The 16248-nt window shown below is 52.1% G+C and overlaps 1 protein-coding gene across 1 annotated transcript in view; it reads right to left on the bottom strand.

Moving 5' to 3' along the window:
• The window catches only part of IGDCC3 (immunoglobulin superfamily DCC subclass member 3), a 40896-nt gene that overhangs the window by 22447 nt on the left and 2201 nt on the right, over nucleotides 1-16248 (bottom strand). Inside the window, exon 2 of the mRNA XM_068541534.1 lies at nucleotides 15807-16112. Within this exon, the coding sequence (XP_068397635.1) occupies nucleotides 15807-16112 (306 nt within the window). The remainder of the gene's footprint in view (nucleotides 1-15806; nucleotides 16113-16248) is intronic.

Consider the following 16248-nt stretch of genomic DNA (forward strand, 5'->3'; position numbering starts at 1 on the left):
CAGCTGCACACCCCGACCCGCGGCTAATCCCCGCCGACGCGGGCGTCCTCGCCCCCCCGCATAGCAATAGTGTCCGCGCTGAATGGCGCTGGCTAATTACCTCGCTCGCACCGCCGCGGGTGAATGAGAGAATCCGGCATTGTGCGCGGCGAATGGAGAAAATAAGACAGCCATTGTCCTCGCAAGCCAAACGAGGGTTTGATGTCGCTGGGGCGAGCGAGGCACCATTTCCCGCCACCCCCTCCCCCCGGCGGGGGCAAATTCCCCGGCTGGGCCCGGGTCCGGGAGGACCGGCCTGGCCCGGGGAAACTGAGGAAGCAGGTCCGGTCTCCCCGGGGAAGAATCCCTCCGCCTCCCATGGAAGCCCGGCGGGCGGACACATGACAGCCCCGGGGCTCCCCTCTCCACCCGCAGATTCTTAGCGGCACCTACTGCGGTCGCCCGGTTCTGTCCCCGACTTAGAAAAAAAAAAAAAAGCAAAAAAAACAGGCACGGCCCTGCCTTCGACAGCCTAATTAGATTTCGTTGGGAACACATGAAACAATAGGAGGAGTCGGGGATTTGTATCCCTCAGTGCTCAACTGTGTGCCACCAGCTGAAAGGCCTGGAGAAGTTCAGAGAATGGCTGGGAGAGATGTGAGGAGAGGAACAGGACTCTGAAAAGAAGGGGCAGGAAGATGGGGAGCTGTGGGGAGCCTGGACTGAGGAAGGGACTGGCACGTTCCGGGAGGAAGAGGGAAATGGTTGGAAAGGGGAGGTCCAAATTATCCAAGGTCTGCAGAGCCAGGTTTCAGGATTCGGAGGTAATGCCGGAAGCACCAAGGCCATTGTTTTGATCCAAGAAAGGTCCCGATGAGAATGGTGGATGGAAAGGTAAGATTGGAGTTCCAACCACTTGCCTATGGAAGCCCACTCATTATCAGGAACCGGACTAGCCTCAGGCATTTCCTTTTTTTCCTGTATAAGGATGTGAGGGGCTCAGCTTAGAAATCAGCACTAAAGGAAATCACGATGCACATGGACAAGCTGATGATCACACTGTTTATGCATTCAACAGTTTCTGTGCTTTATCAGGCTGCCTTCTCTTCACAGTCACCACCAAATAAGGTTGCTTTTTGGTGGGGCGGGAAGAGGAGATTACATCCTTCAAGATCAGGAGGTGTCTTATCTTTCTATCCCTCAGTGTACTCAGCTCAGAGGCAGGTAGGTATAGGACAGATGCTCTTTGAGATGTGCTGATTGAGAACTGACCTTTAATATCCTTTAATATCCTTCAGTTCCAGTATCCTTTTCCTGGAAGCACGTACTTCCTAATCCCTTCTGATGGGCTCTTAGACTATTTCTGCCTAAAGGAGGAATGTCATACATAAGATCCAATGTTCTATCAGGCTTCTCAAGTGATAAAAAGGTCTGTTGCTCAGATCAACAGTAGGCTGTTGGGCAGACCCAGTAGCCCTTAGCTAGCACCGCTTACGACGCATATTACAGAGCTCTTTCTGAGGCAGCAATCTTTTCTAATGTTCTAATGTCCATGTTACCACAACTAGATTATAAGCCCTTTGTGGGCAGCCCATAACTAGACTCTGAAACAGGACCAACCATCCATCCATCCATTTATTAGAGAATAAAATTAAAGAATGGATAACACTTGTTCAGAGACTAAACAGCAGCCAAAATGGTTCCTTGTTTTGACTGATCAACCACATTTAACATTACCTAGCACTAGTTGTAACAGTGATACATGAAAAGCATGCTTTTTAAAAGGAGAGAAAAATCTAAGTATAGGTCATTGTTTTTCTCACCCGACTCTGAATCAGGGTTTAATTTAACCCTGGTCATAACCTCCAATATGATCATAATGTTTTTCTTTATAATTCTCCTAAATCTGCATCTTAGAGTCATATTTCTTCTGCCTAAGGCTCTAGAATCTTAAGCCCACTTGGCGTCCCAGCACCTGCTGCTGCTGAACTACTCCCCTGCTTAGGCCCTTCTGCCTACTTAGTTGATCTGCCTAGTTAGTTGGTTTAAAGAACTCCAAAACAAAACAAAAAGATAAAGCAGAGCTGCTGTGGATGTGGTAGATGTAGGAAGCTTGGAGCCCCACCAATCTGACTTTTCTCTTTTCCCAAACTCCAGCCCCTAAGCCCCCTCCACAGACCCAAGGACCCTTAGGAATGATGCTTAAAGTCCCCTCATCTAGAGAAAAGAAAGGGCTTATCCAAGGAAGCAACAGCTAGTTGGTAGTAGATCAGAGATCATTCTAATGCTATACAGGCAACTAGCTTCATTTTACAAGACTAAACTGACCATTCAAACAGAAACTACAAGTATAATTGTTATTATATATTACTATACGTGTGTCTTTGTGGTTTGTCCAGATTTCAACAAGAGTGCCTGAATGTCTAATCCCCAGAAAATTACACTTTGGAAAAGATCCTCTATTCATAAAACATGAGGAGCCTTCAATACTTTTAACTAAAAAAGTGCTTTTTTTAAAGGAAGCCTGTTTCTCCTCGCATCTCTTCTTTCCCCAAACCCAAGACCATAAGTAACTTTAAAAATAATGCTCCATGGGTGACTATTTTGATAAGAAGATAATGAGTATAATAATGAGAATGTGTTTTTTCTCCTCTTATCCATTCCCACAGCAACATGCATTCACAGGATGCTTTGTTATCATGGTTATGACTTTTCAAGATAACAGGAAGGTAGGCATGTCTATGCAGGTGTAGTCCTTCCAAAGAGGATGCACATGAAGCTCGAGGGAAGAGGGACACTTCCCAGCATGGAACGGGCCTGTTAGCTATTCCGGGGGTGAGGCCAATGGTCTGGCATCCTGGGACTTTCTATAGCGTGCCTGGAAGGGTGTTCCACCCTGAGGTGACTGAGTACCAGCAGCCACCTCTCCTGGGGTGGCAAACCGGGATCTGAACTCACCAGGCCAACCCCTTCCCACTCAGCACTCAGTCATGGCACCTGCAGCTCAGTCCAGTCCCAATCCTCCCCCAAATGGTCGGCAGTGGGACCCCGGAAGGGAACAGAATAGGGAGATAGGGGTGCCTTTTAAGACTAGAAGAAGCTGGATTAGCAGACTCTGGATACATTTAGATGCAGACATGGCTGCTCTCAGCTCCTGACAGTAGGGACTCGGAAGTCTTCGGAGACTGGCTTAGGTGAAACCACCCAGTAGGCCCTTGAGTAATATCTGACTCAGTTTTACCTGCCCTCCCCCAAGTCCAGGCTGTTGAGCTCCAGAGGGTGGGTGTTCCTACCCTCCTTTTCATATGCCCACAGCTCCCCATTCTCACCCTCCCCAGACACCAACTCCAGGCCAAGCCGTGTGTTTAGTGCTGAGGATGCACAGAGGAACCAGCCCCTCCTGCCAAGGACTGTGCAAACCAGCGGGAGGAACAAGCTATATACTCACTGTCCCAGAGCAGACTGGTGTCTTCTGGTTCTCCCCACCCCAAAAAAGCAAAGCTGGGCATCCTTCTTGAATTGATGTAATAAAAGCTATATAGCTTTATTTCAGGAAAGCCTTGATCCCATCAACCTTACACTTACCAGCCTTGCTTGTAATAATCTTGATTTTGTCACAGTTAGATGGGAAAATGACTGATTTGAGAAGCAAAATCAGAAACGCAGGAGAGCAGGAATATCAAACAGGCTCAATCCTGAGGCTCATTCTATGTAATATCATTACTGGTCTTCTGATATAGTGGAATCAAGAATATTCTAACCCAATCTTCAAGTGGGACTAATTTAGACAGGGTTTCTCTAAGGTACTAGAGGTCTGGAATACAATTTTAAGAGACCTCAAAACAATTAGGGTGAGGGGAATTACTGCAGAAAGAAGGTGACATTCCATATAAGCTGGCATATAAAAGGCTAAACAAAGATAACCCACGAGGGGGTGGGGGGCGAGGTGAGGAAAAAACAAGCCAGATGTGAAGATGGCAGAAAAAGATCCAAGAATTGTTTATCACAAGCCAAATACTGGGTTTCAGTTTTCTAAGATCCTGGCTCTGAAGTTAGAGCCCAAATCCCATTTGGCCAATCAGCACATTGGAAAGCGCATCTGACCGCTTTCAGTCCCAGTTCTGTACACCCAGGACTTGGGTCAAGGCCCTCTCTCTGGATCTCAGCTTCCACAGCAGTGATGTGAGAAACATGGGCAAGAGGCTCGGGGAGAGGGGGAGTAGGGTCAGGATGAATCAGCAAAACCTGGAAAGCTCCCCTCTCCCCATTCCTGCCTGCCCCTGGGTGAGTGCACTCCCAAGCGCTGTCAGGGCGACAAGCGCCCATCTCTGTTCAGTCCGCCATTCTGTGAAGGCTCTGGGACCTGCTCTGCTTCCTTCCCCTAGTAGAGCTTGCCTGTTCAAAGGTTTGCCCACAAACTTTTGTCCATCTCCCGCCCCATGTCAGAAATCCCTGGCCTACACCCCAAGCCAACTGGGAGGAAGGGGGCTGGGAAGCCGAGACCTCCACTCTCCGGTTCCATCTTGCTCCCCAAGACCAGCTGGAGGCCACCAGTTAGTGGGAGCCAGTTCCCGAGTTACCGGGTGAAGGCCAGGGAAATAGTGACCCCGAGGCACCATGCTGGAGCTCCAGCGAGGACACACGCGCATTCGCAGACCACAGATACTCATACGCACTTGCACATGCATACACGTTCTTACACCCACAGACACACGGGCCTTGGTGACTTGACAGCTCAGAGACTGCGCAGCAGCGCAGTAAGGTTAATTGAATGCGCATCGATTCTGCCGCGTGCTGGCCAGCCGAGCCAGCCGGGCCTCCTGGAGAAGCAGCCTCGCTTGGTGCTGGAGGTGGGGGGCATCCCTCTTCCCCGACGCAAGGGAGAAGGGTCGTTTTTCGGAGCGCGGTTACCCCCCGCCCCTCCCCCCCGCGTCCCCCGGTCGGTCCACTCTCTTCCCACCATGCTCGCCCCAGGGCGGAGAGGCAGTCCCCGCGCAGGATGGGCGAGCACGCCGCCACACCCCTCCTGGGCTGTGAGGACCCTGCCGGCCACTTCCGACACATGCGCTGCCGGGAGCCAGGCGGGCGGCGACCGGGCTGGGGGAGCGACAGAGGGTGAGGATGACAAGAGAGCTTTGCTGCAGAACTCTGATCCCGATATTTCAAAAAGGAGGAGGCCAAGCCCAGTGCAGGAGAGAGAGGAGTGGGAGAGGGAGGTGGAGGAGAGAGCCAGAGCCAGCCTGGGGACAGGTAGAGAGGAGAGTCGGGGAAGAGGGAACTGTGTTCAAGACAAAACAAGTCAGTGTCTCAGCATTTTAGACGTGGGGAGGGACTTTAGGAACCTTGTAATCTGGTCCTCTCCACACTACCTTCCACCTATGGGGAAACTGAGGTCCAGGAAGGTGAACTTTGGATTTTGTGGGTCCCAAGTCACACAGGGATGAGTTGAATATTTACATATTAAAAGCAGCTTCTTGTTGAAGTGGGAGCCAAGGAGGGCACGGAAGTAATGATGATGTCCATGTCAAGTCCAGGCTCCTCCCATGACCCTCAGTCAATAATGGTGAGGCCAGAGGAGATGTCCCCTCCAAACCAGTCCAAGTCAGGAACCTCCCGTAAAGTCCGGTCTCCAAGACTCAGCCCTCCCCCTAGCTTCTCTGCCCTGCTGACACCAGTGACCTCTGAAGCCTGAATAAAGGGTGCCTCCACTGGTGGATGGGGGGCATAACCCTACATTCTACAAATGCCTGTACCCTCCTCATCCTCTCCCCTTTGAAAGACGGGCAGGGCAGTGCTCCCTCCCATTTCCCACCAAGACAAACTGAGGCCTAACAGCTTTAAGGGAAGGAGGAAACTTGAACCCAGAGCCGGTCGTCAATGCAAGTCTATCTGCATCTCACACTGGCTCCAGCTCCCTGAGGGTGTCTGTAGTCCCACCACAGTCCCACAGCAAGAGCAAGCGGGGTTTTATTACAGGCAGGGTTTGGGGATGAATTCTAGGTTGTCCTTGATTTCTCCCCACACAAGTACCGAATTTGCCGACACCATCCCAGGTGGGAAAGGGCTAGGTGGGGAGGATGATGTGGAGGCAGGTCCATGGTAGGCAGGGCCACAGGCCAGAGCATATGCCCCATGGAATTATCAGCCCCCAGACCAAGGGCCTTCAGGTAGGGATGGGGGCAGGAACCAGGACCTACCCCAGAAGTCAGGTTGCCGAGAGTGAGGGTGAAGAAACGCTGAGCACCCAGGGCTGCTGCTGGATCCCAAGAGGGTCTGGTCTGGTGCTCCGTCCCCCACCCCCATTCCTGGTTCTCACCCAGAGACCCAAAGTCTGCCCTGCTCTAGGGACCCCAGCCGCAATTGCCCATTCCCCTTGCCAGTAAGGCCCTGTGCCCTCCCAGCAGGCACAGCCTGCCCTCCCCGCGGTGCTGCTGGGTTTACCATGAAGCCCGCCATCCAATACATTGTTCAGTGGGGCCAGGGGAGCAGGGGCCTCGCACAGACCCCTCACCCAGGTGGGGGTGGTGGCAGAATCTTGCAGCCACCACAGCAGGCAGGGACTGTGGTCGCGGTAGGGGCCACAGAACTCCACGAGGTCTTAGGCCAGCTTGCCCAGGCAAGGGGACAGCACAAGGACAATCAGCAGCCTGGCTCCTGCGTCCTCCAGGCTGATTACGTCTCTTCCCTACTACCCGGCCCCCACCTCCAGAACCCCTGGGGAGAAGGATCCTTCCCCGAGCCACACCAGTTCCTCTCCTGTGATTTGTTCTGAATTTTCAAACAAAGAGTAATTATGACAGATGTGGAGCAATCAGCGTCATTATGTGGGAAACAAGAAAGGGAAAGGGAGCTGAGGGGGCCTCGGGGGGCGGGGAACGTGTCTTTCCTCCTGGAAAGATGTAACTCCCACCTCTATCTCAAGCTCCCCAGTACCCTCCCAGCTTCCTCTCCTGCTGGGAACCCGTACCCAGCCCCTCTGCCCAGCCTCACAGGTAGGACAAGACTTCTCTCTGCAGAGCATCCCAGCCTAACTGCCCTCCAGACTCTCCGCAGGCCTCCAGCAGCAGCTGGGGCTGGGGGCATGTAGCCCCGTCTGGCACACCGGGAAGTGGCTCCCACTTTGGCCGGGGTTCTAAGCTGTTCTCTGTTCCCAATGCTCCGGTACACCCACCCTGCATGTGCCCAGGTACCTGGCTCTATTTCTGAGGCAAAAATACTGATTATGTTCTCAAGGGACTCGCCCCCACTAAGGACACTCAGGCCATTGAATTTGGGGTCAGGCAGACCGGGCTTCAATCGCAGCTTCTCTACTTACTGTGTACCCTTGGGCAAGTTAATTCACCATTCTGGGCTTCTGTTTACTCATCTGTAAAATGACTAGTAATAGGACTAGTAAAATAGGACTAGTAACACTACCAATGGAAATGCCGTGGGAATTAAGTAAATTAACACACAGAGGGCTTAGGATAGTGCAGCCGCATATCACGAGGACCACTCCCACTACTACTGGTTAGTTCATCACCAGCACCAGCACTTAGGTAGCCCTCAAACCACTCAGCTCAGCATACGGGGTGCTTTGGAAACTCAGAGGCTCTCCGAAATATGCCATGGATGTCAGAAGCCCATACCCGAGATCTGCTGGCTAACACTCACATCCAGAACTACAACCACAGACAGAGCCTGGGGTTGGGCAGGACACACACAAAAAATGGAAATATATGTGCCAGTCTGCCCTGGAGGGGATAATAAAAAGATCTCCCCCTTCCCCAACCAGAGAGCAGTGAGGCACCGGGCAAGGCAAGAGGCACAAGGGACTCTGTAACCTGCCCAGGCTGGAGGACCAATCACATCCTTGGGCAGGTTACCCCCTTGGGGCCTCAGTTTTCAAGTCTGTAAAATGAGAAGGTGGGACCAGTTGAGCTCCAAAGTGTCCCCTGTAGTCTGGATGCCTGTGATTTACTTAGAGGCTGGGAAGACCTCCAAGGTCCTGGACAAACCAGGAATTTTAGGATTCTTTTGCTGTAGCCTGCAACTCAGTGAAAGGGCTAGAACTGGGTTCTCTCTCCTCCTCCTCTCCATTTAGGTGGTCTGGTCTCCATCTGCCCACCCCAAGTCCCTGGGGCCTCTTGCTAGTCCCCCCCTCACATTCCAATGGCCTTGGGGGCAGCAGCCAGACCAGAAAGTCCAGTTCCTGCCCATTATCACTGCTCGCATCTGCACTGCAACCCAACACCAGCATTCCAGAGAGCAGCCCGGGGGCTGCCCCCACCCACCCACTGTGGTCAGTGTCCGGGCTCAGAGACAGGCCCCGAGCAGGGGCCAGTGTTCTCAGATTCCTCTCACGGAAGGTGTGCCCCCAGGGAGACTCCGACTTGCTGGGGAGGCCCCAGACCCCTTCCTTCAGGGTCTTCTTCGAAGCTCACCCTCTCAGACTCTCCTCTTCCTATGTCTTTGCTCTATGCTGAAGCCTGAGCTCACCTACTTTTGCTCCTGAAACACAGGTATCTCCCTCCAAGCGCAGCAGAAGACGGTGGACACAGGAATTGGAATTGCTACAACTGGAGAAAGAGGCAGGAGGAAGGACAGAACAATAAAGAGAGCAGGAGAAAGGAAGACGGTAGGGCCGGAGAAACGAGGACTGAGGAGTGATAAAGACAGAGACCCTAAACATGGCCTCACAGGAAGGCAGAGGTGGGGCAGAGTGTGGGAGTGTCAAAGACTGAGGAGCCCCGAGACTAAGATCCAGAGAAGAGATGGAGAGCGTGGGCTGGAGCCCTCTGCCTGAATCAGGTGGCGCTGGCCTGGATTAAGCCCATACTCCCACTCCCTCCATCTCCCTGTGGTCTGGGGTCTGGCCTGAAGCTCCTCCTTGCTTGCCCCTCTTCAGGCCCTTGCTGGGCCCCTGCCTTTCCACTTTCCCTGGGTCACAATGTCATCTGTCCAGTCACCCCTCTTTAGGAAGCCCCCGGGACTGCTCCCATCCATAGAGGTCACTCTCTTTTCTGCTCCTCCCTTACATTTGAAGGCAGTCACAAAGGGTTAGCCTTTCTTGGAACAGGGTGAACAAAGTTGGGGGCAGGGGAAGCGAGCTCAGAAATCAAAGAACGGTCCTTTGGTGGGGAGGTGGGGGGTTTGGGGTGGGGGAGGGAGGATGGAGGATGGAGCAGCCCTGGCCAGCAGGCTCAGATTGCAGCCAGATTGCTGGCACTCGTCTAATGAGTAAGAAAACTATGGCCTAGACTCCCCAGAGGTACTATGGCTGGGCTGTCATGTAAGCCCCACCCTCCACCAGTGACCTAAGGCTTTTCCTCCCTCTTCCCTCACTTCAGCTGCAGGACCTAATAGAATTATCTACCACTCCCTCTTGCCCTGCACCAGTTCTGTCCACTCTAGATCTCTAGCCTGGTCACGCTGCTCAAGGGAGGAGGGATTCCCACAGGAGACTCCTTTGAGGAGAGCTGGACCCCAATCGTAAGCCCCGTGCACCTCCTTCAGCACACACCTGTATGCTCAGGTGCCCACAGGGGCCCACGTGGCAATATACACATGCACTACTGGTCTCTACATTTCTTGTTGCAGCAAGGCTACGGCCAGAGATCTTAGGGAGGCATAGGTTAGTTACACAGGCAGACATTTTTGGAATCACTTGGTCCAATTTAAACAAAGACAGCAGTGAGCTGTTTGGTTTTCCATCCTGGGTGCCCTTCTGTTCCATTCTACTTTTATTGAAGGCTGTGTTGAACAACCTTCAAGCTGCTGTGAAAAGTCTCTCTTACACACACACACACACACACACACACACACACACACGGCTGCAGGGACTTTGGAGAGGAGAAGGAAAGGCAATACAAGAAGGCCAGAAGTGAAAAAGTCCTTTCTCCCTGGGGGTGGGGAGGGAATAGGGGGCTAAGGGGGGCTGGGGACCTGTTTCATTTGCAGGCTGCAAATGCCTCTCCTATTCACCGGCCCACATTCCCAGCCAAGGCGCCCGGCCACGGACAATGCCGAAACAGGAACAGAGAAGATTTGCACATTGTGTTCAAGGGGCCAGCTGGCTGCCTGCGACAGTGGAGCCAAGGTGTGGGAACCAGAAGCTTTCGACTTCCACACTCAAGTCCTGCTGGTGGGGTGAGGGGCGGTCCTCCCCCCACAGTTGGGGCCAGTGAGCCTGGGGACACAGCCTTCATCCAGCCAGGGAATAAAGTCCAAGGCAGGAGATTCCAAGGCCCAGGCATGAGGGCTACCAAGCAATTTGGTCTCTGATTCGCACCCCATCTGGTGAGGAAGAGAGAGTCTCAGCTCCTCTAGAGATAAACACACGGCAGCCGCCACCCCATGATTTTGCCCCGAGTGTGTTATATTCCCCTGCCGATCCTCCCCGTTCACAAGCTTCTGTTCCTATGAGCTATGCTATCAATTACGAGGTAGGGAGAAACAGAGAGAAAGCAAAAGAGAAGCTGAGAGAGACAGAGCTTTGCACCCAGAAGGCCACATGTTCATTTAGTTTTTACCAAGCTCCACAGGCAGGCGATGTGAGAAATACAAAAGGAAGAGAAGCCCCTTAGGAGCTTAAAATCTAGTTGAGGAGACAGATGGACTATCCAGCCACAAAACAGTTACTTAACAATGCAAGCAGCCCTCACTGAGAGGAGGGCTGAGCCTGAATGCCGCAGACCACAAGTACTCCCCGCCTTAGGAGCGGGAAGAAGAAATTACTCTAAACTAAGTGGTCTTTGGGGAGGGATCGGGTAAGGGACGAGCAGAATAGACTGGGAAAAGGCTCAGGGAAGGCAGCAGGCATGTCCCAAGGACTGACTGGATGGAAAGGAAGCCTTAATACGGTACAGCAGAGATGAACCTTGGTCCAAATGCTCAATATTACGATGAGAAAAGCAAAGTCCAGAGAGGGTAAGTGACTTGCCCAGAGCCACACAGGACTCCTTGTGTCCAGGCAAGGGCCTTTCCATCACACCTCACAGCTTCTCAGGAACACCAAATGGGGTTGGTGTGTGGAGTACTGACTGGCAGGGAGAAGGCCCCGACCCTCACCCATTTGCACCTACCTCTGCGCCACAGCATGCTTATGGGTGACCCGCCTGGCGTGAGAGTAGGCCTTGTCATGGCCACTCACTCATCACACCGGCAGCACCTCAGCTGCAGCACCTGCTTCCTGCTCTAATGGGTAGGCAGACGTGTGCAAGGGGCAGAGGGGAGACTTCCTCAGGGTTACTTTGGCTGAGCTGCCCCTCAAGGAGGAAAGAAAAGCTTGGGTTCCACATCCCAGGCCTCCAGGTGACAAAGGCTTCCAGGGTTACCAGCCATTGCGCCAGGAACCGCTTCCCTGCACATCCCACTGTCTACACTGAGGCCCTCCGGGGTCCCCTCACACAAGCTGTACCACCCAGCAGCTCCAGCCCAAAGTTTTCCCAACCCCCCATCCAGACCTGGTTCCACAGACCTCTGCCCAGACCCTGCCCCCAGATCCACACAAGCATGGGTCTTGCTGCTGAAAGAGATTCCAGAGTAGCTAGTTAAACTGCCCTCCCTCAGACAGGCTGAGAATGATTCAGCCTTTAGGAGTGGGTGACTGAGGGCCTGAGACGTAGGTGACTTACTGGGGTGGAGACAGCAGGGGACTAGAATTGGACTTCCACTCCTCTCACCATACTCCGCTGCCTCTTTCTAGGAGTCTGGGCTCACCAGTGCCTTCCTGGAACCACCACATCTAAAGGAGCTTAGAATTTCACATTTCTCACCTCTGTTACCTCCCCAGAATAAAGATAGTATCTAAGGAACACTTTCTACGTACCCTGCACTGTGCTAAGTTCTTTACGTGTATTCTCATAGGTGATCCTCATAGCATTCCTCCTTGGTAAGTATTATTTCCTCCAATTTAAAGATGAGGAAACAGACTCAGAGAGTCCAGTTGCCCAAGTCCCTCCAGCTGGGGGTGTGTTTGCCTCCACAGCCCACCCTCATAACCATTGCTGGGTACCCCAGTCAGGATGGCCCCAGGCTGCGGGGGAGGCATTCCTGGCTCTTTGAGAGCCCTGCCTGCATTGGAACAGGCTGGTCCTCATCCTAAATTAGCGCTCAATACCTAGCACTAACAATAATACTTAATGAGCATTTCCTAGAGGCCAAGTCCTGTGCCAGGTGCTTTCCATCCATCACCTCATTTAATCCTCCAACGACCCTGATAGGCTGATGGGATTATGCTCATTTTTTTCAGATGAGAGCACAAAGACTCAAGAGAGTTCAAAGTAACTCTTGCTAAGGACACATCATCAGTGAGTGGCAGAGTTGGGGTTCAGACCCACCTAGGTGTGGCTCTGAAGCCCATATTCTATGGACTTCACTGTGTTGCCCACAGACCCCCCCCCCCGAACCGAGCCAGTGATTCTGACATGGGAGGGGGCTCTCCTCCGCACCTGTGGGCCAGCACCATTGGCATCACCTAGGATCTCGTTAGACTTGCAGAACCCCAGGCCTTGGCCTAGACCTACTGATTCACAATCTGAATTTTATCAAGATCCCCAGGTAACTCACAGGCACAGAAAAGTCTGAGAAGTCCTGATCTAGATCATCTAGCTCCAGTTTCCCAAGGGGCCTGAGACCAAGAACTGAGGCCAGGAAGTGAGAGGCAGGAAATGAGGGCATCTGCCTGAGGAGAGCTGGCGGTGGGTCTCCCTCCCAGTCATCCCCCCTCCTTGTAGCTAGCCCATCCCTCTTTGGAGTCATCCAGGCACACAGACCTCAACAGGTGTGAGTCAATGCATGTTCCCACTGGATCGGGTGACCCAAATGCCCTTCCTGGAGCCCCTCCAGAGGGATGGCAGAGGGTCTCACAGGCCAGCCAAGCTTCAGACAATGCTCAGAGGCTTGGGAGAATCCCCAGGCCCTCCCACGAAGGGGTTAAAACAGAACAGGTTGTACTCCGGCTCCAATAATTCTACTCCTTGAGAGATTTCCCTAGAGTACTCCCTAACTGAATCCCAGCGCGGGAGAAAGCTGGGGGGCTGGGAGCGGATTCAGGCAGTCTGCTATTGCTGGCAACATCAGTGGAATCACCTTTAAATGAAGAAAAAGGTATTGACTCCATTACCGAGCGCCTCCTCTGTGCCAGGCAAAGCATGGGGTGTGTTAGTCCTTACAACCATCCTACAAACTAGGATTATATGCACATTTCACATAATGGTGAGGAAACTGGGCCACGGAGAGATTAACTTGTCCAGGGTCTCATCCTTAACAAGTGTCTCAATTTTCAGCCCCCGAACTATAAACACATGGAACAGCAAGGCAGAGAAACCAGACGTGCTGGAAGCACGAGTGTTCCTAGGACCGTGAGCCGCTCTGTCCTAAAAAGGAGATACTTGGAACTAAAGCACCCAAGGAATCAGCCTGTAGTCTAGCCCATCCTGGGCAGGCCATCTTTCAATGACAGCATCCAAGCCCACTGGGATGGGAGAGGGGGCATTCCCAGCCATCGGCCTCTGGCCCAGAGCTTGGATGCCCCAGCAGACCTGCCCACACTCACCTGGACCCCTAGCTGCCTCACTGGGCTAGTCCCCTGGGACTGTGTGTCTGTGAGGGGCGCTTAGCATACCCCCGCCCTATCAGCCCCTGTGGAGCGGGCAGGAGAATCAGGGGCTCTGGAGGGCACCTCACACCTTTTCAGAAGGCACCCTCCCATGTCACACAACATCTGAACATCTGCCCTGCCTGCGGGCATGCGGGCAGGGAGTTATTACCAAAGGAGAAAACCCAGGCAGCTAATCAGCTTTGGAGGTTCCTAGGGACCTCAGCCTATGAAGTGAGAAAAGGGGATCCAGCCACCCGGTTGCTTGGTATCCAAACATTCCCCATGGGGCCACGAGCCTTGTTGGGGAGAGAGGCTGCATCAGACTGCCAGTGTTTGGAGGCAAACCCCCAGCTGTCCCCAGGACCCCAAAGGATTAACCAAGCTGACCTCGCCCACTGGCCCTTCCCCCAACCAGAGCCCACAGCTCACTTTTCTTATACTGTTAGGAGTTTAAGGAAGCCAAACATCTTGAAGGTATTACCATTTACAGAAAAGCACATTTACAATTAGCTATATATAAACACCTGGGGATTCATCTCCCAGAATTCTAGGCTGGTGATGCAGGGGCCATCTAACTTTCAGTGGTGACACAAGCCAGGGAGCAGCTCCCTGAGAAGTCTCTTTTCTCCCGCCTGAAAATCTTCCTCGGGTCCCTACGCTCCGTCCACGCTTCTCTTCCTCACACCCAGCCATCTGCTCAGAAGCTGCACCAGCCTTCCCCTACACCGCCAGGAGGACTGGGGGATGAGGGGTCGCTGAGCCAGAAGTGATTCAGTCTCAAGGTCCAGGGCTGCCTCCCAGAGAGCTCCATATGGGGGCCTGGATGAGCCATCCTTAGAACAAAGGGGCATCTTAAACCCAACTAGAGGGCTCCTGCCTCAGAATGATTCATCACTCACCAGCCGTTCAGAGCAACTGTGCAAATGCCCTCAGAGCCAGGAAGAAACTTGTCAGCGATCAGATGGGGAAGAGGCAGCGTGCCACAGGAGTTAAGTGGGACTGTGCAGGGTTCAGAATACCTAGACTGCAGTCCTGGCTCCTCTGCTCACCAGAATGTCACAAATCCCCCTAAATCTCAGTTTTTTCATCTGTAAAAGAGGGATGATAACTGCCTATCTTCCAGTGTCATCACGATGACTAAATGAGATAATTCATGTAAAGCACTTAGGCAGGGAGCCCGGTATGCCGCACTTGCTTTATAAGTATTCGCTAAAATGATTACCAACCAAAGTTAAAGCAACCCCTTTAAGTGACACCCCCCCCACAGAAGCAGAGAGATATGGGATGGAGAACATTTTCCACTTGGCAAAACTTTTGCCCCTCCTCAAGAGCAGTGGTTCTCAACCATGACCTCCCACCCTCACAGCCTGCCACCTTCCCAAGATACATAAATAATTTTGGTTTATGTAAAAATTCATTGTTATGTAACAGTGAGTGTATACAGATTAAACAACAACAACAACAGACTTTTTGCAGGAAAGGGCAGTAAAGCACGGCCATCATTTCATCACCACAATTACTGGTGGTCCATCAGCACAAGCAAAGCACAAGTCTAGAGCTGAAACACCTCTTCTCTCCCAATCTAAAAAGCACACCAAATGTCAAGTCACCACAATGTACACTTTAAAAATCTGATAATTTTATTGTCAATTATACCTCAATAAAGCTGAAATTTTTTAAAAAGTACACTAGCATGAAGGTGAGTGGGAGTAATGTCATCATTGTGTTAACCCTGAAATTATTCTATCATATTTTTTGTAAAGCAAATTGTTGACAAGCTTCAGAATGTCATCACCGGTACAGTGAGGTTTTATTCTACCCAAAAGGTTTGAAAGTCAGCACGTAATGAAAAATTGCATGTAACCAAAATTACCCTTCAAAAATCTCTTAAATTACCCCGAAGTATGACAATTGTTTATATTTAAACACAAAAATCATACCCAATAGACTGGGATGCTCATAATATACAGGCATATGGAAACTAAGACACACTGACCCAAGAACTGGATAAAGCTTGCTGTCTCTCTCTCCCTCTTCCCACAACAGTGTTTGGCTACATTCTTGTCAAATTGCATTCCAACCAGTTAAATGAGTATATGATATAATTCCACCACCGCAAATTACTGCTATGCTCCTCTCAACTGACCCATGCTGAGAAATTAGGGCTCCAGAAGCTGCATAAGATGGAACTGCTCCCTCTATCCCTCCATGGCCTGGAAAAAAAAAAGTAAGGGCACCCACTTACTTGCAGCCTGGATTCGAGCCTTCCGGCTGACCACCAGCCCAAAGCGGTTCTGAGCCACACACTCATAGTCCCCCTCGTCTGAAGGGCCGCCTCCTCCATCCAGCAGGAAGTGGCGGATCATCAAGGACCCATTGGCCAGCACGGTGGAGTGGGTACTCTCCGGCAGCTCCACCCCATTCTTCCTCCAGGTGATTCGCACTGGAGGGGTCCCCTCCACCTTGCAGCCCAGCACTACAGGCTGCCCAGGGACTGCAACATCATCACTTGGCTCCACAGCAAATGCCAGCTCGGCAGAGTGGCCAAGACCTGCATCAGGCGGGGGAGATGAGAGGAAAAGGAGAGGTTAGTGTGGAATGAGCAGACACAGGTGTTCCAAGTTCTCTGGATCTGTGTACCCCATCCCCATCATTCTGTGATGTTAATAGGAATCTCTATTAATATA

The sequence above is a fragment of the Eschrichtius robustus genome, chromosome 1, assembly GCF_028021215.1.
Source record: "Eschrichtius robustus isolate mEscRob2 chromosome 1, mEscRob2.pri, whole genome shotgun sequence".
In the NCBI taxonomy this organism is placed as follows: Eukaryota; Metazoa; Chordata; class Mammalia; order Artiodactyla; family Eschrichtiidae; genus Eschrichtius; species Eschrichtius robustus.